This window comes from Schistocerca nitens, chromosome 7 (genome assembly GCF_023898315.1).
Source record: "Schistocerca nitens isolate TAMUIC-IGC-003100 chromosome 7, iqSchNite1.1, whole genome shotgun sequence".
NCBI classification, from domain to species: Eukaryota; Metazoa; Arthropoda; class Insecta; order Orthoptera; family Acrididae; genus Schistocerca; species Schistocerca nitens.
This window is the reverse complement of record NC_064620.1, coordinates 138,595,708-138,620,092: the sequence shown is the minus strand read 5'-3', so window position 1 is coordinate 138,620,092 and position 24,385 is coordinate 138,595,708. Positions and strand designations below refer to the sequence as shown.

At 44.7% G+C, this 24,385-nt stretch overlaps 1 protein-coding gene across 1 annotated transcript in view; it reads right to left on the bottom strand.

The window, feature by feature from the left end:
• Nucleotides 1–24,385, bottom strand: part of LOC126195503 (sialin-like) — a 758,511-nt gene that overhangs the window by 499,945 nt on the left and 234,181 nt on the right. The window contains exon 5 of the mRNA XM_049934131.1: nucleotides 18,110–18,194. Within this exon, the coding sequence (XP_049790088.1) occupies nucleotides 18,110–18,194 (85 nt within the window). The remainder of the gene's footprint in view (nucleotides 1–18,109; nucleotides 18,195–24,385) is intronic.

Below are 24,385 nucleotides of genomic sequence, written 5' to 3'. Positions count from 1 at the left end.
ATGCTGCAGCAGCTATAATTTCTAGAACAACAGAAATGATCAACAGAGGCGGGGCTGGCATGAGATGGGTGCCATTGCGTACAGTTACTGCACTGCTGAGGCTAATCCAACAGCAAAAGGTAGGTACACAATGGCAGCCTTGAATATCTCTGTTTGTCAGCAACTCCTGGACGAGTAGTAGATCTCACCTTCTCCGTGGAGACGGTGTCCGCGATACTGGTGGTGATGTAGGTCAACTCGTCGGGCGAGATGCGCGGGTGTCTGACGGGAGAGTCGTACACCGTCACGAACCACAGGATGGTCCAGACGCCCACGATTCCGCCGAGGATGTAGAAGCTCGCCTTCCACCCCAGGGCCTCGATAATGGCCGAGCAGATGGGCCACGTCACCACTGTGCCAAAGGTCCCTCCTGGGAACCGCATACCAGTAAAGTTCACCCTGTTCTATGCAGGTCAAGTTATTATTATTTCAACCTCCTCATCCCATATTGGCAAGGGATGGGCTGCCAGCGGTACAATAACACACTCTTCAGCCAAAAGCCCACACAATTTAAATAAGAGACATAACAACAAGAAATTAAATATGCAAAGTTAAAAAAATCTTTAAAATCTACGAGAAGATGCATGATGCTATTTACGTAGAAAAAAATACAAAGTTGTTTATTCATTACATTAAAATCAGCAAAGGCTAACAGGTAAAGACAAAATTAAAAAAATATACAATTCAAACACTGTAAAAAATGACAGTAATGTGCATTAAAAATGATCACTACATTTTCACCAAAAGACTGAAGGACCTGCACAGCTGGAGAAAGTTGAGGAGGGAAAATTGCGTTCTAGAGGATTGAAGTGGTTGGTTAAAAATGTAAGGGTCTATTAGGGAGGAAACAAAAGGAGATGAAGCTAGGTGTTGGGGTGGGTAGTGGGAAGAGAGAAAGTGAGGAGGAGTCTGGTCAGTGGGCAGTGCCATTGAATCATGAGTGGACAGGACTTGGAGAAATGGGTAGGGAAGAGGGAGAGAGGAGCTCTGATCTGCAATGAGATAGCTGGGGAATTACAGCGTGTATATCAGATAAATGTTGGGGTGGATTTCATTATCTGGGAGAGGGAATCGGTTGAAATTGTGTTGTCGTAGGAAATGGACGTTTGTAGGTGTAGCGACTGTGGGATGTCTTTGTAATGGCGCGGCAGCCGGGGAAAAACACTGAGATTATTGGAATGTGGTTTGCAGAGAGCGTACGACAGGCAGAGACATTCGATGTGCGTGAGGAGGGTTTGATGAGACACTAGGGCAGCCACGTCGGGGTAGTAAACGTATGTGCAAAGCATGCTGCATTGCTTGACGTTCAAGGTTTATGGGAGGACAGATAAAACTTAGGTTGAACGAATATTCAGGCAACATTTGCATAGGAGAGGATGGGTAAGACAAAGGTGTTTTACAGGGTGGATACGATTGGACATGAATTTGTGGTAGCGTTAAGGAAGTAGGGAAAGGTCTACAGTTACTTCCAACAGGATGGGGCAACTGCCCATACACCCACAATCTTCACACGTGACAGAGTTGTTAGCAGAGGTCAGTCTGGTCGTAGCCCTAGCTGGCCTCCCAGGTCACTGATCTGTCAGTGTGCGATTACTTTGTATGGGGAGCCATCAAGTCTAAGGTGTATTGTAACAACCATCAAGGTCTTCAAGAATTGCAGCAGAAAATTTCGGAAGAGACTACAGCAGTTCCAGCAATCCAGCTTCGCCCGCCCTGTAGCGGTCGAGGATAGTGGAGGGGTGCAAACCCCAACTTCAGTCACTTAGTTGATTTAGTCTCTTGTGGCCCTTCTGTTGAATAGCTAGTATATGAGTTTTCCATGTTCGTTGGCTATCAGTTGTTAATATGAGTTATTTCAATGCGTCAGTTAATCAGGCAAGATGCTTGTGGATGGCGAAGTAGAAGGTATAAAGAGTGGTTCATCCTATTAACATATTAGTGCCTGGAAGGGTTAATTCTGATGGACCGTTTTGGGAAGTGAACTGACTAAGGTTAATTTAGAGAGATCGTTGGTATTTCTGGAGCGAGTGCGAGGAAAGAAGTGTTATCAGCATACCAAACGAGGTGGATTGGCAGAGGTGGTTTGGAGGAAGAGAGGACAGAGCCTTGAGACACACCTGCAGAATGATGGAAGGTATGGAAGTTGGTGTTGCTAATGGTGACAAAGGATGGCGATTAGATAGGAAGGCTGCAATAAGGAACATGTAGTCAAATGGAAGTGAATAAGTCTTGAGTTTGGAAAGGAAACGGGAATGCCATACATGGTCATAGGCTTTCTCTGCGTCGAGGGGAACAAAAATGGCGGAATTTTACGTGTTGTGCTGGTGAGATAAGAGATGAGTGAGATACAGAAGACGGCCATCAGAGGAGATACTGGGATGGAAGCCACAGTGGTTAACAGGAAGGAGGTGGTGTTGCTACATGTGTTGATGGATATGTTTGGAGATGGTGGATTCAAAGATCATGCTGAATACTGAAGTTAAGCTAGTGGGGTGGTAAGAGGAGGTATCGGTAGTGGGTTCGTGAGAGTTGAGAAAAGTAGGGTTGTGGAGGTTTTCTGCAGTTCAGTATAGTACCTGAGGATAGGATAGTGTTATAAAACGTTGAAAGTATGGCGAGGAAGGAGAAGGATCATTCTTTTGGGTGATGCAGTTGTGTCCAGCGGAAGGCTTGCGTTTTGTCAACTATTTGTTTTATACCATGTACTGTGATAAGTGTTTGTGGCATGTTGTCCAAGAAGTGGAAATTGTGACCAGAGGGTGTAACAGTGGTATTTGTGCGTTCTAAGTTTGTAGGTAATAGGAAGTGGTCAAAATGAGGATCATCAGGTATGGAGAAGATGCCCAAGAGACAGGATGCAAAATTTTCAGATTTGCTCAGGTTGACAGGTAGGAGATGGAATTACTGCCAGTTCGATGGAATGCTTTCCAATAATTGGATGAGTTGCGGGTCAAGTCTAGTGCCGAACGCATACTTCCATCATTTACTAAAGAAGTAATAGGCCTTTTGCGTTACATGAACTGAAATAGCAGCATCTAGTTATTATACAATGTGTATCATGATCAGTGTCTCACACCGAGACGTGTGGAAGTATATAAAGACAGAAAAAAACGTTTAATAAACATGGGCCCTGGAATGAGCCGACTCCTTCGGGTAGAAATTCATGACGGATCAAGCCCTTACTGTCTAAAAAGGCGATCAACATCGATTTTAATCTTCGATTTTGTCATCCGATCAAACAATGAGTGACTACTGCACTCTAAGAGATTCCACAAGAAGCCCTTGCTGACAATGTCCAACAGCTTTACAACCGATGTCAGAATTGTGTTGTATCTGATGGTGTTTACTCTGAAGGCCAGTAAAGGCATTTAGTTCGTAACTCTTGTTTCCTTTTTTTTTTTTTGGACACCATTCACCGAACTTTTCAGGCGCTCCTTGTAGTTAATGAACATACACATAGTGTGTATAAACATGCTGAAATTAATGTATGACTATACACTACAAGATGTAGTGATTCTCAGTTATTCTATGAAGTTAGCAGTCTATTAAATTCATGCAAACGGAAAATTTAAAAGTCTACACCGTATTTTTAATTGGCATAATATTGGCTGTAAAACTGACAAGCATAGCTCTGTTTTCTCAGGTTTTAAGACACTGTAACTGCCTTACTAGTTGATCAGAGTTTATGATTATTTATGCAGTACCTGCATGACTTTCCAAAATTAAATTTAACTACTACAGTCAGAGTCGTGCACAATCACTCTTTGTAAGTAAATGATTTCACGATATGCCAACATCATTAAACGTTCAGCAGGATGGTTTTGATGGTACGTATTGGCTACCGTCTTCGCTGCATGTACTGCACCACCACGAACTGTGCGTAAGAAGGAGAAGGAAAACCAGGTACAATATGACAACAGTTTGTAACGACCAGTTTACAGTGTGTTGTTGTGTCCTTGCATACAGACTAACTATGTGTTAGCCAGGTCATGGTCAAGACACAGTGGATTCACTTCAGGGGTAAGCCGGTTACTTATTGTGCACAAGAAATACCGCTCTTTTCTTAACCACAACTACTGAATTTCTTTACTTTTATTTTACTCCACAAAGTGGTTTCTTCAAAACTAATTCTTAAAGACGATCATTTATTTAAGACTAGCTGTTGCTCGCGACCACACTTGCATATCAGTAGTTTTGTTATGATGAATGGAGGTGAGTAATTAAGCTACTGTATTTGCAATAACGTCAGCCGCTCCCACGTGTCTGCCTGTTTGAGTGAGCATAGCACATGATGTGCTCTCAGTCCTCCCACATCCCAAGCTGTCCCACCGCACAATGCGTCGATATGCGCAACGTCACTTCCTAGCAGTGCATACAGAAAAGCATGGACAGGAACATCCATCTATGCTTCGTGCTACTGAAGTAATGTGGAAGTACGGATTAAATACACTGAAGATTGTATACACACTGCACTCATTACTTTGAGTCGTATCGCGTATCACATATCAACCAATAAATGCGTTTTCAAATATATTAAGTTCAAAAGTCAACCAGTAAACATTTTTCCCTAATCCGCGTAATATTCTTCAAACTAGTAAGTATCATGGACTGTATACTTTCTAAAGGAGCCCATGTTCTTCCCCAGGGCTCAAGTTATCTCGTTACCAAATTTTAACGAAATCGGTTCAGCGGGTTAGTGATTATAAATCAAACGTCATCCAAGATGCGGCAGTTTTTCACACATCCCAGTGTTCCTGATGCCATATACAGTGGACAGGCAAAATAGTGGTAGTAATGGGATGGTTGTGTTTGACGGTCAACAATGCAGGTAAGGCACGTTCAAAAATGGTTCAAATGGCTCTGAGCACTATGGGACTTAACATCTGTGGTCATCAGTCCCCTAGAACTTAGAACTACTTAAACCTAACTAACCTAAGGACATCACAAACATCCATGCCCGAGGCAGGATTCGAACCTGCGACCGTAGCAGTCACGCGGTTCCGGACTGAGCGCCTAGAACCGCTAGACCACCGCGGCCGGCCGGTAAGGCACGTGTAGCGATGGACTTTACGTGTCCACTACGAATTAGTGATCAGTGCAGGTTGTTTACGAGTAGCGCATACTTCGTATTTGCATTTAGAGGCCGAGGTCGACGTGCAATGAAAAACCTAACAGAGTTCCAAAGAGGGCAAATTGGTAGGCCCGATTAGCTGGAGCATAATTAGCCAAGACAGCCAACTTATTGAATGTTTCAAGGGCAACTCTTTCAACAGCCATGACAACCTACACAAAACATGGAAAGACATCCTCGTGTAAACGTAATAGTGGGCGCAAATCGAAACTAAGTGACAGAGATCGTCGTGCGCTAACACGAATTGTGTCAAAACAACAACACAAAACTACGGCGACTAAAGTGACTGCATAGCTCAATAGCCATCTTCGAGACCCCGTATCTATCGACACTGTCCGTCGAGAACTCCATAAAGCGAATATTCATGGACGAGCTGCTATACCGAAACCATTAGTGACGACAACCAACGCAAAGTATGGTAAAACATGGTGTCAGGAGGATAACTCCTGGACGGCTGATCAGTGGAAACACGTCATATGGTCCACCGAGTCAAGGTTTTCGTTATTGGCAACACCGGGCCTGGATTACGTCTGGAAAACGCCAAAAGGAGCCTACAATCCTGATTGCATGCTTCCGACCGCTAAGCACGGAAATGGAAGTGTGATGGTGTGGGAAGCCATGTCATGGAAGTCTGATGGTCGTGTTACAGCCAAAGATTATGTGAACATTTTAGGTGATCAGGTACACCCCATGATTCAAATGTTGTTCCCAACAATGATACCGTATTTCAAGGCGATAATGCACCATTCACACAGCCAGGACACAACAATCGTGGTATGAGGCGCATGCAACGGAGCTGCAGCGTCTTCCCTGGCCAGCACAGTATCCAGACTTGAACATTATCTAACCCTTATGGGTGGTATTGGAGTGCAGACCTCAGAGCAGATTTTCGTTTCCAAGTGGCCCAACATAACCACTCCCAGTCAATCATCGGTTCATTTCGACCAAGGGACCCAATTCATCCCATGTAAATTCAGCCCATACCATTATGGAGCCACCACCAGCTTGCATAGTCCCCTGTCGACAAATTGAGTCCATAGCTTCTTGGGGTCTGCGCCACAATCAAACACAGCAATCAACTCTTATTAACTGATATCTAGACTCATCCGACCAGACCACCGTTTTCCAGTCGCCTAGAGTCCAACCGATGTGGCCACGAGCCCATGAGAGGCGGTGCAGGCCATGTCGTGTTGTCAGCAAAGCCACTCGCGTCGGCCGTCTGCTGCCATAACCCATTAGCGACACATTTCCAGCACTGTCGTAGCGGAAACGTTCCTTGTACGCCCCACACTGATTTCTGCGGTTATTTCGTGCAGTGCTACTTGTCTATTAACACTGACAGCACTACACACGTCGCTGCTTCCGTTCGGTAAGTAAAGACCATCGGCCGCTGCGTTGACCGTGATGAGAGGTAATGGCTGAAATTTGTTATTCTCGGCGCACTCTTGACACTGTGGACCTAGGGATATTCATTTCACTAACGATTTCCGAAGTGGAACGTCTCCAGCGACCATGCCGCTTTCAAAGTCTGTTAATGCCCGCCGTGCGACCTTAATCACTACGGAAACCTTTTCACGTGAATCACCTGAGTGCAAACGACAGCTCTGCGTTTTTTTTTTTTTTTCCTTTATTGATTTTCAATTCCCCCCGAAGGGGGCGGGCTGGCAGCAGCTTAGTACGCTGCTCTACAGCCTACAGACTTTTATTTTAAAGAACGGAAGAAGAAAAGGAACAAGAAAAACAGGCGATAAAACGGTGACGTCAAGTGCAAAATGGCGGAAAAATGCGGAAAGTTAGAACAGAAAGCAAAAGGGGTTGGCAACGCTAATAAAAGACACAGGAATCAGACAAGTAACATAGAACACACACAATTAAAGAACACGGCGACAGTCTGGTTTCTGTTCGCAAGAGATAAAAGGCACACCCAGCGACAGTATGATGGCCGTTCGCAACACGTCCCAAAAAACACAACACGGAACACTCACTGTAAAACAAGCACTGCAGAACACTCACTGGAGAACACTGCACGAAAGTGGCGGCACAAAGTGACACTCCCGAGCCAAAGGCAGATGCGGCGGGGGGGGGGGGGGGGGGGGGGGGGACACATAGCTCTGCCAATGCACTGCCCTTTTATACCTCGATTACGCCATATTACCGCCATCTGTTTATGTCCACATAGCTATCTTATACAAGGGCGAAGTACTTGAGGACAATATTATGGAAATGGAAGAGGATGTAGATGAAGACGAAATGGGAGATAAGATACTGCGTGAAGAGTTTGACAGAGCACTGAAAGACCTGAGTCGAAACAAGGCCTCGGAGTAGACAACATTCCATTAGAACTACTGATGGCCTTGGGAGAGCCAGTCATGACAAAACTCTACCATCTGGTGAGCAAGATGTATGAGACAGGCGAAATACCCTCAGAGCTCAAGAAGAATATAATAATTCCAATCCCAAAGAAAGCAGGTGTTGACAGATGTGAAAATTACCGAACTATCAGTTTAACAAGTCACAGCTGCAAAATACTAACGCGAATTCTTTACAGACGAATGGAAAGACTGGTAGAAGCCGACCTCGGGGAAGATCAGTTTGGATTCCGTAGAAATGTTGGAACACGTGAGGCAATGCTAACCTTACGACTTATCTTAGAAGAAACATTAAGAAAAGGCAAACCTACGTTTCTAGCATTTGTAGACTTAGAGAAAGCTTTTGACAATGTTGACTGGAATACTCTCTTTCAAATTCTGAAGGTGGCAGGGGTAAAATACAGGGACCGAAAGGCTATCTACAATTTGTACAGAAACCAGATGGCAGTTATAAGAGTCGACGGACATGAAAGGGAAGCAGTGGTGAGGGGAGTGAGACAGGGTTGTAGCCTCTCCCCGATGTTGTTCAATCTGTATATTGAGCAAGCAGTAAAGGAAACAAAAGAAAAATTCGGAGTAGGCATTAAAATCCATCGAGAAGAAGTAAAAACTTTGAGGTTCGCCGATGACATTGTAATTCTGTCAGAGACAGCAAAGGACTTGGAAGAGCAGTTGAACGGAATGGACAGTGTCTTGAAAGGAGGATATAAGATGAACATCAACAAAAGCAAAACGAGGATAATGGAATGTAGTCAAATTAAATCGGGTGATGCTGAGTGAATTAGATTAGGAAATGAAACACTTAAAGTAGTAAAGGAGTTTTGCTATTTAGGGAGTAAAATAACTGATGATGGTTGAAGTAGAGAGGATATAAAATGTAGACTGGCAATGGCAAGGAAATCGTTTCTGAAGAAGAGAAATTTGTTAACATCGATTATAGATTTAAGTGTCAGGAAGTCGTTTCTGAAAGTATTTGTATGTAGTGTAGCCATGTATGGAAGTGAAACATGGACGATAACTAGTGTGGACAAGAAGAGAATAGAAGCTTTCGAAATGTGGTGCTACAGAAGAATGCTGAAGATAAGGTGGGTAGATCACGTAACTAATGAGGAGGTATTGAATAGGATTGGGGAGAAGAGAAGTTTGTGGCACAACTTGACTAGAAGAAGGGATCGGTTGGTAGGACATGTTTTGAGGCATCAAGGGATCACAAATTTAGCATTGGAGGGCAGCGTGGAGGGTAAAAATCGTAGAGGGAGACCAAGAGATGAATACACTAAGCAGATTCAGAAGGATGTAGGTTGCAGTAGGTACTGGGAGATGAAGAAGCTTTCACAGGATAGAGTAGCATGGAGAGCTGCATCAAACCAGTCTCAGGACTGAAGACCACAACAACAACAACAGCTATCTTATTACTTTTGTCACGTCAGTGTACATTATGGAACGTTTAATTTATGTAAGAAATAGTGTGGAAGGATGCAGTATATGTGTATATGGCTGTCCCATGACTTTTATCGCGTCATTTTACATAATGCAACGTTTACGTTATGCCACAAATAAGAGTGGAAGTATGGATTAATGACCCTGAAGATGGCGCTACGTGTTAGATACACTGAAGCGCCAAACAAGACGGTATAGCCATGCGTGCTCAAATACAGAGATGTGTAAACAGGCGGAATACGGCGCTGCTGTCGCCAACGTCTATAAAGACAAAGAGTGCCTGCCGCGGTTTTTAGATCGAGTACTTCCGCTACAACGGCAGGTTATCAATATTTAAGTGAGTTTGAACGTGGTGTTAGAGTCGGCGCACGAGCGATAGGACACAGCAGCTCCGAGGTAGCGACTATTTGACGAGTGTACCCTCAATATCAGGAATCCGGTAAGACATCAAATTTCTGACATCGCTGCGGCCAGAAAGAGATTCTGCAAGAAGAGAGTCCTCAGAAAATGTAGTCCATCAACAAAGGAGGTGGCTTACAAAACACTCGTTCGACGACTCGCTTTATTTGTTCATGAGACCCAGAAAATATTAGATACAGGCTCCCAGGTAGATGCCATTTCCCTTGACTTCCTGAAGGCGTTCGATACAGTTCCGCACTGTCACCTGATAAACAAAGTAAGAGCCTACGGAATATCAGACCAGCTGTGTGGCTGGATTGAAGAGTTTTTAGCAAACAGAACACAGCATGTTGTTATCAATGGAGAGACGTCTACAGACGTTAAAGTAACCTCTGGCGTGCCACAGGGGAGTGTTATGGGACCATTGATTTTCACAATATATGTAAATGACCTAGTAGATAGTGTCGGAATTTCCCTGCGGCTTTTCGCGGATGATGCTGTAGTATACAGAGAAGTTGCAGCATTAGAAAGTTGTAGCGAAATGCAGGAAGATCTGCAGCAGATAGGCACTTGGTGCAGGGAGTGGCAACTGACCCTTAACATAGACAAATGTAATGTATTGCGAATACATAGAAAGAAGGATCCTTTATTGTATGATTATATGATAGCGGAACAAACACTGGTAGCAGTTACTTCTGTAAAATATCTGGGAGTATGCGTGCGGAATGATTTGAAGTCGAATGATCATATAAAATTAATTGTTGGTAAGGCGGGTGCCAGGTTGAGACTCACTGGGAGAGTCCTTAGAAAATGTAGTCCATCAACAAAGGAGTTGGCTTACAAAACACTCGTTCGACCTATACTTGAGTATTGCTCATCAGTGTGGGATCCGTACCAGGTCGGGTTGACAGAGGAGATAGAGAAGATCCAAAGAAGAGCGGCGCGTTTCATCACAGGGTTATTTGATAAGCGTGATAGCGTTACGGAGATGTTTAGCAAACTCAAGTGGCAGACTCTGCAAGAGAGGCGCTCTGCATCGCGGTGTAGCTTGCTGGCCAGTTTTCGAGAGGATGCGTTTCTGGATGAGGTATCGAATATATTGCTTCCCCCTACTTATACCTCTCGTGGAGATGACGAATGTAAAATTAGAGAGATTCGAGAGTGCACGGAGACTTTCCGGCAGTCGTTCTACCCGCGAACCATACGCGACTGGAACAGGAAAAGGAGGTAATGACAGTGGCACGTAAAGTGCCTTCCGCTTGCGGAGTATAAATGTAGATGTAGATGTAGAAGAGAATCGTTCAACGTGACACAAGTGCAACCCTTACGCAAATGGCTGCAGATTTCAGTGCTGCACCATCAACAAGTGTCAACGTGCGAACCATTTAACGAAACATTACTGATACGGGCTTTCGGAGCAGATGGCCCACTCGTCTACGCTTGATGACTGTACGACACAAAGCTCTACACGTCACCTGGGCCCTTCAACACCGATTATGGACTGTTGATGACTGGAAACATGTTGCCTGGTCGGACGATTCTCGTTTCCGATGGTATCAAGCGGATGGAGTGTACGGGTATGGAGACAACCTTATGAATCAATTGACCCTGCATGTCAGCAGGGGACTGTTTACGCCGGTGGAGGCTCTGTAATGGCGTGGGTGTTCCGGAGTAAAGTCAAGCGCCGGCACGCTGTCGGAAACGACGGAGCGGAGCTGGTTGTGAAAAAGACGTCAGCCAATAGCACGCTGAACGACCCCTCTCTCGGACAACAACGCGACTGCTGCTGCCTCTAGGCCAAGAGAACATAAGCGCCGCTCCCGACTGGTCGCGACCCAGGTAATCCACAAACTCACCACAAGACTATACAGAAACTCGAGACATTCGCAGAACCCCTTTATTCTGAATCTGGGGAACTACGACCACAACCATAGATGGAAACATAAAAGACGAAAAGACATACTTGTAAGAACCTAACATCTATGGCCGAGCACACGCAAACACAACGGTACAGGTGAGCCCCTGTTAATCGGACGCAATTACTGAATATCCAGCTGAAATACACTGCCGAATAACTGGCATCACGCAGGGAAGCCGTACCGTACACTGCATGCAGACAAGCTCCACACATCCCCCACACAGTGAGATGATCTATGGCCGATCTCCCACTACTGTATAACGATCGTGATTGTTCCAGGAATTTAGCGGCTGGAATACAATTGGTTCAATTGGCTCTGAGCACTATGCGACTTAACTTCTGAGGTCATCAGTCGCCTAGAACTTAGAACTAATTAAACCTAACTAACCTAAGGACATCACACACATCCATGCCCGAGGCAGGATTCGAACCTGCGACCGTAGCGGTCGCTCTATTCCAGACTGTAGCGCCTAGAGCCGCACGGCCACCCCGGCCGGCAACTGGAATCTATCGCTATCGCTTGTCACGGTAATGATGCATGATACCCATACTAACAAATCCAACCTTGCATGAACTATCGCAGCTAGTAAGCCACTACTGCTCTTACTACCCATCCCAGTGTCGCAGAGGTTTTTTTTTCCACGGCACGAGCTTTGGCACTTTTTTCCCTCTGCTCTTCAAATCGCTACCCTCACTCGCGTTTCGTCCACAATCTATCACCTGATGGACCGTGTTAATGCGTAGTCTTACCCAGACGCACGGATAACATCACAGCCCAGCATCCTGTGATCCACTTACTAGATAACTAACATGTTTACGGAGGTGACAGCAGAACTTTTGGTTTGGTCACTACGTTGGTGCGGGCGTGGAGGGGCCCCATCTCTAACCCATTTCTATGCAGATCTACAGAAGCCTCAAGACCAGCGACCTTACTAAGAGCCGGCCAGGGTGGCCGAGCGGTTTTAGGCGCTACAGTCTGGAACCGCGCGACCGCTACGGTCGGAGGTTCGAATCCTGCCTCGGGCATGGATGTGTGTGATGTCCCTAGGTTAGCTAGGTTTAAGTAGTTCTAAGTTCTAGGGGACTGATGACCTCAGCAGTTAAGTCCCATAGTGCTCAGAGTCATTCGAATTATTTGAACCTGACTACGAGCATTCACTGTATTACTTCACTTGTATTGGAATCGTTATACTGAAGGACATTGATTCTATTCCATGTCACCCTTTGCTTGCAACACATCTATGTATTTCTCAAAGTTAAGTATTGTCATTGATACATTTCGTAATAAAACTTTTTAATATGATTTGCTTGAACTGTTGTCTAGCGATCCGAGAATCAAGTTTCCTAGACACCCCATCTGTGACAACTAGGCAGGATACAACATGAGGCGTGTGCAGTTGGAGTGATATGGGACCCCTGATACATCTAGATACGACTCTGACAGGTGACATGTACGTGAGCATCCAGCCTGATCACCTGCATCCATTCATATCCATTCTGCATTCCGACGGACTTGGGCAATTCCAGAAGGACAATGCGACACCCTACACGTCCAGAATTGCTGCAAAGTGGCTCCAGGGACACTCTTCTGAGTTTAAACACTTCCGATGGCCACCAAACTCCCCAGATATGAACATTACTGAGCGTATCTGGGATGCCTTGCAACGCGCTGTTCAGAAGAGGTCTCCACTCCATGGTGCTCTTACGGATTTATGGGCAGCCCTGCACGATTCATGGTGTCAGTTCCCTCCAGCGCTACTTCAGACATTAGTGGAGTCCATGCCACGTCGTGTTGCGGCAGTTCCTCGTGCTAGCGGGGGCCCTACACGATATTAGGCAAGTGTACCAGTTTCTTTGGCTCTTCAGTGTATTCCTTATTTAAATTTCTACTTTACTTCTATCACCTGTTTTAAATTCATTTTTCATTTAATTAATTCCTTTAATAACCAGTACATATTTTTTCTTCATTCTGATTTATTGTATATCCGAACATGTAAACGCTGCATAGCTAAGATTACTTCCATTGCGTCGGCAGCGTCCTGCTTGCCGGTTTGACGTAGCGGGCGCACATGCGGCCAAGTATTCTAGGCCACTACAATTTATATTCCAATATTTATGTTTCAAGATTACAAGTGTGGCACAGTCTAGCTGCTTCCTTTCGTCCGACGTAAGAATCGTCGTCTCTTCACGGTTCCACTACGTGCTTGGCTTTTCGTCGCTGAACTGTGCAAAGTTTTTTTCAAATTCTTTTATTTTTGTCTTCTAGTGCATATCACAATGTTGACTATTGGTGACTAATGTCCTCCTTCACTCTGGTTTTTATACAAGGCGTTTCAGAAGCGATGTTCAATAATTCACACACGGAAAGTACAGGCCAAAAATAGCTAAAAAGCTCCAATAAACTTGGATGCACAAATGAACCCCCGTTTCCGCGGTTCATCAGTGGCTAGGAACACATGGCATCTCTAAACGTTAAAGTAGGTGTTTTAAATGTTGTCCATGCGTCTGAATCCAACATGCAACTTACACCTGAAACGAGTTGCGAATTCTATCAGCCAGTCCAGGGGAATTCTGTAAATGCTGGAAAGCTGCTTCAATCTGCAGAGTTGACCTCGCTAGCGTAACCAGGCTTTGACATGACCCCGCACACAGAAATCCATGGGAATTAAATCCGGAGACGTTGGAGACCATGGCACAGGCCCTCCTCTATATATCCAATGTTAACCATCCGTCCGAGTTAGAGGCCAGCGCACTCGTAAATGAAAATGTGCTGGAGCACCGTCATGCGTGAACCACATGTTCAGGGGTTAGTTCAGTGGGATATCATGATGTACTTCTGGAAGTACAGTCCGCAGAAACCGTATGTGCTGCTGCCTGGTTAGTCTGTATGGTAGGAAGTGTGGTCCAATTATGAGGTCTCAGAGCAGTTCTGCCCAGAAGTTCAACGAATGACGCTGCTGATGTCGTGATAAGGTGTGTTGCGTTAGGATTGACATCGGCGCAAACGTGACAGTTGTTGTTGTTGTTGTGGTCTTCAGTCCTGAGACTGGTTTGATACAGCTCTGCATGCTACTCTATCCTGTGCAAGCTTCTTCATCTCCCAGTACGTACTGCAACCTACATCCTTCTGAATCTGCTTAGTGTATTCATCTCTTAGTCTACCCCCACGCCCGGGTTCCCGGGTTCGATTCCCGGCGGGGTCAGGGATTTTCTCTGCCTCGTGATGGCTGGATGTTGTGTGCTGTCCTTAGGTTAGTTAGGTTTAAGTAGTTCTAAGTTCTAGGGGACTTATGACCACAGCAGTTGAGTCCCATAGTGCTCAGAGCCATTTGAACCATCTTAGTCTCCCTCTACGATTTTTACCCTCCACGCTGCCCTCCAATACTAAATTGGTGATCCCTTGATGCCTCAAAACATGTCCTACCAACCGATCCTTCTTCTAGTCAAGTTGTGCCACAAACTCCTCTTCTCCCCAGTCCTATTCAGTACCTCCTCATTAGTTATGTGATCTACCCATCTAATCTTCAGCATTCTTCTGTAGCACCACATTTCGAAAGCTTCTATTCTCTTCCTGTCCAAACTATTTATCGTCCATGTTTCACTTCCATACATGGCTACACTCCATACAAATACTTTCAGAAACGACTTCCTGACACTTAAATCTATACTCGATGTTAACAAATTTCTCTTCTTCAGAAACGCTTTCTTGCCATTGCCAGTCTACATTTTATATCCTCTCTACTTCGACCATCATCAATTATTTTGCTCCACAAATAGCAAAACTCCTTTACTGCTTTAAGTGTCTCATTTCCCAATCTAATTCCCTCAGCATCACCCGACTTAATTCGACTACATTCCATTATCCTCGTTTTGCTTTTGTTGATGTTCATCTTATATCCTCCTTTCAAGACACTGTCCATTCCGTTCAACTGCTCTTCCAAGTCCTTTGCTGTCTCTGATAGAATTACAATGTCATCGGCGAACCTCAAAGTTTTTACTTCTTCTCCATGGATTTTAATGCCTACTCCGAATTTTTCTTTTGTTTCCTTTACTGCTTGCTCAATATACAGATTGAACAACATCGGGGAGAGGCTACAACCATGTCTCACTCCCCTCACCACTGCTTCCCTTTCATGTCCGTCGACTCTTATAACTGCCATCTGGTTTCTGTACAAATTGTAGATAGGCTTTCGGTCCCTGTATTTTACCCCTGCCACCTTCAGAATTTGAAAGAGAGTATTCCAGTCAACATTGTCAAAAGCTTTCTCTAAGTCTACAAATGCTAGAAACGTAGGTTTGCCTTTTCTTAATCTAGCTTCTAAAATAAGTCGTAGGGTCAGTATTGCTTTACGTGTTCCCATATTTCTACGGAATCCAAACTGATGTTCCTTGAGGTCGGCTTCTACCAGTTTTTCCATTCGTCTGTAAAGAACTCGCGTTAGTATTTTGCAGCCGTGACTTATTAAACTGATAGTTCAGTAATTTTCACATCTGTCAACGCCTGCTTTCTTTGGGATTGGAATTATTATATTCTTCTTGAAGTTTTGGTAGTTAAAAGTACGAGTAAATCCAGCCTCATCTGCGAACAGAATACTGCTTACAAACAGGGGATTCAGGGTACGCTATTGTTCCACCCATTGTCAGATATTTTCTCTAGGAGAGAAGTCTGCGTTGTTGAGGGCTGCACTCGCTGGTTATGATGTGGACAGAGTACTTGCCGATGTAAAATCTGACGGGCTGCCTGCGGAGCTTCTTTGTACAATTGAGCAGCCTCAAGGGCGCTGCCATTCGCTTTGCCACACATGAAGCGTACTCTTCAGCGGTGTCACCTCTGTCCATGGTGCCTTCACGACCGTAACTGATTGTGAGGCCGGCACGGCACCGTGCACTGAGGGGGAGAGGGAAGTAGTTGGGCATGCGTAAACAAACAGACCAAGGGACATCAGCTGGTAAGTACTTTTCAATGTCAATTACCTTCACCAACAGCCGTATATTTTAAGATATTTTATTTTATTCTGAAAGCAACCAGTTTCGGCAATTCATTTTGACATCTTCAGGCATATCTTAAAATGTACGGCTGTTGGTGAAGTTTAGTGACATTGCAAAAAAAAATAAAAAATACAGATAGTCGATCCCAAACTTAAGATACCGAAGTAAATACAGCGGTATCCAGGGGCGTTTACAGCTGGTTCCCAATTCGAATTAATGCGATACCTCGGCAACGGTCGATTTGCGGACCCTTGTTTATTGGAGCTTTTTAGCTAGTTTTGACCTGTAATTTTCATGTCTAAATTATTGATCATCACTTCTGACAAACTCTGTATAAAATTTTTAAAAAGTTTACAACTTTCCCATGATACACAGGACACCTCTAATCTCGTTCGTGTAGAAATCCTGAAGATGCCTCAAAAAGAAGAAACGCGCTAATAAAGCTTCTGCTATCATTGCAACCTAGACAGTTATCATTATAGAAAATATATCACTAAGGTTGCTGCTCCACAGCCGTAGACTGGGAGGATTTATATAACACTGAAGATTGCATAAACATTGTGTTCATTACTTTGAATCGTATCACGTTGCACATACCAAACGATGAATGCATTTTCACAAATACGATGAAGTTCAAAATCAAACAGTACACGGCTTTTCCAAAGAGTAAATATTTTCCCTAATTTGCCTAGTATTCTTCAAATCAATAACTATTTGTACCACACGATTCATAAAGCAGCCTATATTCTTCTATCTCAGTTCAGCAGGTTAGTAATAATAAATTTAAACATCATGCAAGATGCGCCAATTTTTCACGCATTTCAGTGTTTCTAACGTCATAGATCCTCAACTATGTATCGTACAATGATTTAATTTTGGAATTATGTTCAGCTGTACATGTGAACACTGTCTGAAAAATGTGTCCCGAACACCATTAGTGATAAAAAAGTAATAAATTAAAACATCATGCCTGACGTAATAATGAACAGCGAAAATGTAGTAAGTGATAAACGTTTCTCCTTTCATAATATTGCGGGTGGCGTCAAATAGAAAAGTTTCATAAAGGTTTGAAATTATGTGTATAGTTTGTTGCAGGTCTCTAAGTGCTCCCATTATCAAATACTGAATGACTATATTCAGTCAGACCTTGATAAGATTTCAAAGTGTTGCAAAAATTGGCAACTTGCTTTAAATGTTCAACACTATGAAACTGTGCACTTCACAGTGCTGTATCCTATGAACACAGTATCAACGAATTACAGTTGGATTCGGACAACTCATACAGATACCTGGGTGTAACACTTTATACGGATATGAAACGGAACGACCACATAGGCTGAGTCGTACCTAAAGCGGATGGCAGACTTCGGTTTATTTGTGCAATACTAGAAGAAAGTACTCAGTCTACAAAACAGATTGCTTAGTAAACACCATTGCGACCCATCCTAGAATATTTCCCATACATGTGGGACCTGTACCAATTTGGACTAATAGGGGATGTTGAATGAATACAGAGAAGGGCAGGACGAAAAGTTACAGGTTTGTTTGATCCGTGGGAAAATGTCACAGAGATGATGAAGAAACTGGACTGGCAGACACGTTAAGATAGGCGCAAACTATTTCGATAAAGCCGACTTACAAAGTTTGTAGAATCGGCAAGATTAATTACAGCGCGAACAGAGGTAAACAGTCACTCTTCCAATGCACCATACGCGAATGAAACGAGACGCAGCCCTAACAACTGGTACGCTGGGACTTACCACACTCTGCCATGCACTTCACAGATGTTTGCAGCGTATGGCTGTAGATGCAGATGAAACTCACCGAGCATACTCCAGACGAACTTGCCCTTCTCCTGTGGCGGTCCCCATTGCGCCACCAGAGCGTGCAGTGACGGGTACAAAGGGCCCTGTCAACAACAGAGTCAGTTAGCTGTATCCTGCATAGATCATTTGAACGATTCTTTTATGGCAATGGAGTGGAACGAGTTTACAGGATATGTGTATGTGTTTACTGTTAGCGTTAATGACCATATTGTTGTTTAGTTTAACCTCAGTAAATGGTTCTTCCAGTTCAAGTTTTCATCAATATGTACACCCAAAAATTTAGAGCATTCTACCCTCTTTACTCACTCATGCTCATGTGCTATGTCAGTTGCTCGTATAACTACATCGAAGAGCCTATGAAACTGGTACACCTACCGAACATCGTGTAGGGTCCCCGCGAGCACGCAGAAGTACTGCAGCACGACTTGGCATGTCTGAAATAGTGCTGGAGGGAATTTACATCATGAATCCTCCAGGGCTATCCATAAATCCGTAAGAGTACACGAGGGTGCAGATCTCATATGAACAGCTCGTTGCAAGGCATCCTAGGTATGCTCAGTAATGCTTATGCCTGGGGAATATGGTGACCAGCGAAATTGTTTACACTCAGAAAGGCCACTCTGTAGCAATTCTGGACGTGTGGGGAGTCACATTGCCCTGCTGGAATTTCCCAAGTCCGTCGGAATGCACAATGGGCATGAATGGATGCTGGTGATCAGACAGGATGCTTAAGTACGTGTCACATGTCAGGGTCGTTTCTGAACGTATCAGGAATCCCATTTCACTCCACCTGCACACACCCCACACCACCAGAGCCTCCACCAGCTTGTACACTCCCCTTCTGACATGCAGGATCCATGCATTCATGAGGTTGGCTCCATACCCGTAAACGTCCATCCGTTCGATAAAAATTGAAACGAGACTCTTCAGACCAGACAACATGTTTCCAGTTATCAGTAGTACAATCTCGGTGTCGACTGACCCAGGCGAGGCAGTCATCAACGGTAGACGAGTAGGCCTTCGGCTCCGAAAGCACATATCAACGACTTTTCGTTGAATGGTTCGCAGACTGACACTAGCTGATGGCCCAGCACTGAAATCTGCAGCAATATGCGGAAGGATTTCACTTGTGTCACGTTGAACGACCGCCTTCAGTCGTCGTTGGTCCTTGGAGGATCTTTTTCCGGCTGCAGCGATGTCGGAAGTTTGAGTTTTATCGGATTCCTGATATTCACGGTACACTCGTGAAATAGTCAAAAGGGAAAATCCTCACTTCATCGGTACCTCGGAGATACTGTGTCCCATCGCTCGTGCGCCGACTATAACACCACGTTCAAACTCACTCAAATCTTAATAACTTGCCATAATAGGAGCAGTAACCGATCTAACAACTGCGCCAGACACTTGTCGTCTTATATGGGTGTTGCCAACCGTAACCTCGTATTCTGCCTGTTTACATATCTCTGGGTTTGAATACGCAAGCCTATACCGGCTTCTTTGGCGCTTCAGTGTATTTGTCGTATAGAACGGAATATAGTATATGTTTTTTCTTTAATTTATAGAGAGTCCATTTTCTGGCAACCACTTACTAATTCTTCGAAAAACATCATTTACGATCTCTTCTGTAGCTTTCTCTCTAACGGGATTTATTGCAATATCATCCGCAAAAAGTACCAATTCGGCTTGTTGAATGTTAAGTGGAAGGTCATCCACATACGGTGATCAGCCGGAACATTATGACAACCACCCTACCGTCGATATAAGCCTGTCCAGGCGACATGGGTGTCACCTGGCGAGTTGGTCCGACTGTTAGTCAAACACATGCAGTGTGCATGTAGTATCAGTGAGCGTACTGTCCGTGTGTAGAGTGGGGAAGGCGCGCGATGTGTCTGAGTTTAACCGAGGGCAGACTGCGATGGCCCGGAGGCTCGGCACGAGCGTTTCGGAAACTCCACGACTTGTCGGGTTTTTGAGGAGTCCTATGTCGAGTGTCTTCAACACTGCCGAAACCAAGGTGAAACCACGTCCAGATGTCGTAGGGTTGAGCGGCCACTTCTCATTACAAATATCGCACATCATAGGCTGGGCAGACTGGTAAAACACGACAGGCAGCGAACTGTGGCGGAACTGACATCAGACTTTAACTCTGGGCAGAGGACAAGTGTGCCTGAACACGCAGTGCATCGAACACTCCTAACGATGGGTCGCCACAGCCGACGACCTATGCATGTGCCAGTGGTAACACCACGACGTCGGCAGCTACGACTGAAATGGACACGTCACCATCGGCACTGAACGCTGGTGCAGTAGCAGAGCGTTGCAAGATCTGATGAATCCCGGAACCTTCTTTATCATGCCGATTGGAGGATGTGAATCTGTAGTTTTCCAGGGAAACAGCTCCTTAACACCTGTACTGCGGGATGGAAACAAGCTGGCGGCGGCTCTATTATGCTCTGGAAGACATTACGTGGGCATCCATGGGTCCAATGCACCTCGTGCAAAATACCATGATGGCCAAGGAGTATCGTATACTGGTTGCAGACCACGTACACCCCCTCATGACGATCATGCTTCCCAAAGGCAGTGACAATTTCCAGCTAGATAACGTGCCATGTCACAAGGACAAGAGTGAGACGGAGTTGTTCGAGGAACACTGCGGCGATTTCCAACTGATGCGCTGCGCCCCCACAACACGGCAGATCTGAATCTGATTGAACACATCTTGGATGTGATTGCATATGGCGTGAGAGCTCATTGCCCCCCCTCCACCCCCCCCCCCCCCCACCCCCGCGGAATTTACCAGAATTAGGTGACTTGTGTGTGCAGATGTGGTGTCAGCTCCCTCCAGCGACCTAGGCAGGCCTCAATGTTTTCATACCACAATGTGTCGCCACTGCTACCGACACGTCGCCACTGTTATCCGTACCATTGGTGGGCATACCAGCTGTTAGGTAGATGGTCATAATGTCCTGGCTGACCAATGTATCTATCTATTTTCTTTTACGTTTACTAAATTGTGTGTGTGATGTTTGCAGGAACGGTCTTGTGACTAATCTGTAAACCTCAGCAAAGGGATTCCGTATTTCGCATTATGCTGCAGTGTATGGGAAACTGAATTTGTAAAATTAATGCTTTCAACGTGCCAAAGAGTACCAGTGTCTGGAGTATAGTGGTGTGCATTGAACATGCTCATGTTACGTAGGAGATGGCTATGACTTTTTGGAAGGAACAGTGCCTAAGGTACGAAATTAATGAGAGGGAACGAGATTAATTGACAGAACAAGAGTTTGTTCATAGTTTCAGAAGGAGCATTAGGCGATGTTCAACTGCAATGCAAGGGGGGGGGGGATGCAATAAAACACGAGTTGGCAGCTTTGAGAGGCGAAATATGGATGTCAGTACATGATCAAATAAGGGAAAAGACAAAGTCTACTATAATTCCTCGAATAACATCGGGGCTATTGAAATTTATTGATGAAAGGAGAAAATACAAACATGCAATGAATTAAGACGACCAAAGGGATTACAGACTTGTAAAATATGAGATGACAGAAAGTGTAAAAAGGCTAATCGGGTATGGCTGCAGGACAAATGCAAAGCTAAAGAAACATACCTGACTAGCAGAAAGATAGATGTTGCCTATGGCAAAGTTAAAGAGACCTTTGGAGAAAAGACAAGAAGCTTTATGAATATAAAGAGCTCACATTTAAGCTAATACTGAGCAGACAAGAGAATGACAGCACGTTGAACTAGTACGTAGAGGGGCTGTATAGGAAAATGAACATGAAGGCAGTATTATAAATGGTTCAAATGGCTCTGAGCACTATGGGACTCAACTGCTGTGGTCATAAGTCCCCTAGAACTTAGAACTACTTAAACCTAACTAACCTAAGGACATCACACACATCCATGCCCGAGGCAGGATTCGAACCTGCGACCGCAGCGGTCGTGCTGTTCCAGACTGTAGCGCCTTTAACCGCTCGGCCACTCCGGCCGGCGGCAGTATTATAGAAAGGGAACAGTAAGTAGATGAAGATGAGCTGTGAGACATGATAATATCAGAAGAATATGGCAAAGCACTGAAAAACTTCACCCAAAACAAGGTCGCTGAAGTAAAACACTTTCACTGAGAATTATACAGAACTTTTGGAGAGAAAGCCGTGACAAAACTATTCCATCTCGTGTGCAAGGTACTAGATGAGCGAGATACTCTCAGATATTAAGAAAAATATAATAATATCAGATACAGATAGGTCAGGTGCTGACAGGTGTGATTATTACTGAACTATCAGTTTAATAAGTCATGGTCGCTAAATGCTGACTTGAATTATCTACAGAAGAATGGAGACAGTGGTAGGTGTCACACTCGGTGAAGATCAGTTTAGGTTCTGGAGATAAGTAGGAACGCTCGAGGCAGTACTCACACTATGACTTAACTCAGAAGATACGTCACAGAAAGTCAAACATACGTTTACAATATTCGTAGTATTTGGAGAAAGCTTTTGAAATATGTTGAATGGTCTAACACTCTCTGATATTCTGCAGGCAGCGGGGATACAATACAGTCAGCAAAAGTTTGCTTACGCCGGCCGCGGTGGTCTAGCGGTTCTAGGCGCTCAGTCCGGAACCGCGCGACCGCTACGGTCGCAGGTTCGAATCCTGCCTCGTGCATGGATGTATGTGATGTTCTTAGGTTAGTTCGGTTTAAGTAGTTCTAAGTTCTAGGGGACTTATGACCACAGATGTTGAGTCCCATAGTGCTCAGAGCCATTTGAACCATTTTTTTGAAAAGTTTGCTCACAACTTCTACAGAAACAAGACAACACTTATAAGAGCCGAACGACACGAAAAGGAAGTAATGGCTGAGAAGGGAGAGAAATAGGATTGTAGCCTTTCCCCGATGTTATTGAGTCTCAATGAATTACACAAGGTCTGTGTTCATACAGTGTCTGTATGTTAGATGCATGCATGTTTGAAGGAATGGACACACGATTAACAGCTGTTGTAAGCATTAGCACATGGATTCGCAAGCTGTGAATAGATTTGAGGTCTGCGGCACATTTTATTAGTGACAAATGAAAATTCTGTGCCAGAACGAAACTTGAACCTGGATTTCCTGCTTATCGCGAGCGTTTGCCTTAACCACTTCCGCTACTCGTACACGCTTACTAGAGCCATCCTAACTTCCGTATATCGTGTGTCAACAATAATACGAGGGCAGTTCAATAAGTAATGCAACACATTTTTTTTCTGAAACAGGGGTTGTTTTATTCAGCATTGAAATACACCAGGTTATTCCCCAATCTTTTAGTTACACAGCACTATTTTTCAACGTAATCTCCATTCAATGCTACGGCCTTACGCCACCTTGAAATGAGGGCCTGTATGCCTGCACGGTACCATTCCACTGGTCGATGTCGGAGCCAACGTCGTACTGCATCAATAACTTCTTCATCATCCGCGTAGTGCGTCCCACGGATTGCGTCCTTCATTGGGCCAAACATATGGAAATCCGACGGTGCGAGATCGGGGCTGTAGGGTGCATGAGGAAGAACAGTCCACTGAAGTTTTGTGAGCTCCTCTCGGGTGCGAAGACTTGTGTGAGGTCTTGCGTTGTCATGAAGAAGGAGAAGTTCGTTCTGATTTTTGTGCCTACGAACACGCTGAAGTTGTTTCTTCAATTTCTGAAGAGTAGCACAATACACTTCAGAGTTGATCGTTTGACCATGAGGAAGGACATCGAACAGAATAACCCCTTCAGCGTCCCAGAAGACTGTAACCATGACTTTAACGGCTGAGGGTATGGCTTTAAACTTTTTCTTGGTAGGGGAGTGGGTGTGGCGCCACTCCATTGATTGCCGTTTTGTTTCAGGTTCGAAGTGATGAACCCATGTTTCATCGCCTGTAACAATCTTTGACAAGAAATTGTCACCCTCAGCCACATGACGAGCAAGCAATTCCACACAGATGGTTCTCCTTTGCTCTTTGTGGTGTTGGGTTAGACAACGAAGGACCCAGCGGGAACAAACCTTTGAATATCCCACTGGTTAACAATTGTGACAGCACTACCAACAGAGATGTCAAGTTGAGCACTGAGTTGTTTGATGGTGATCCGTCGATCATCTCGAACGAGTGTGTTCGCACGCTCCGCCATTGCAGGAGTCACAGCTGTGCACGGCCGGCCCGCACGCGGGAGATCAGACAGTCTTGCTTGACCTTGCGGCGATGATGACACACGCTTTGCCCAACGACTCACCGTGCTTTTGTCCACTGC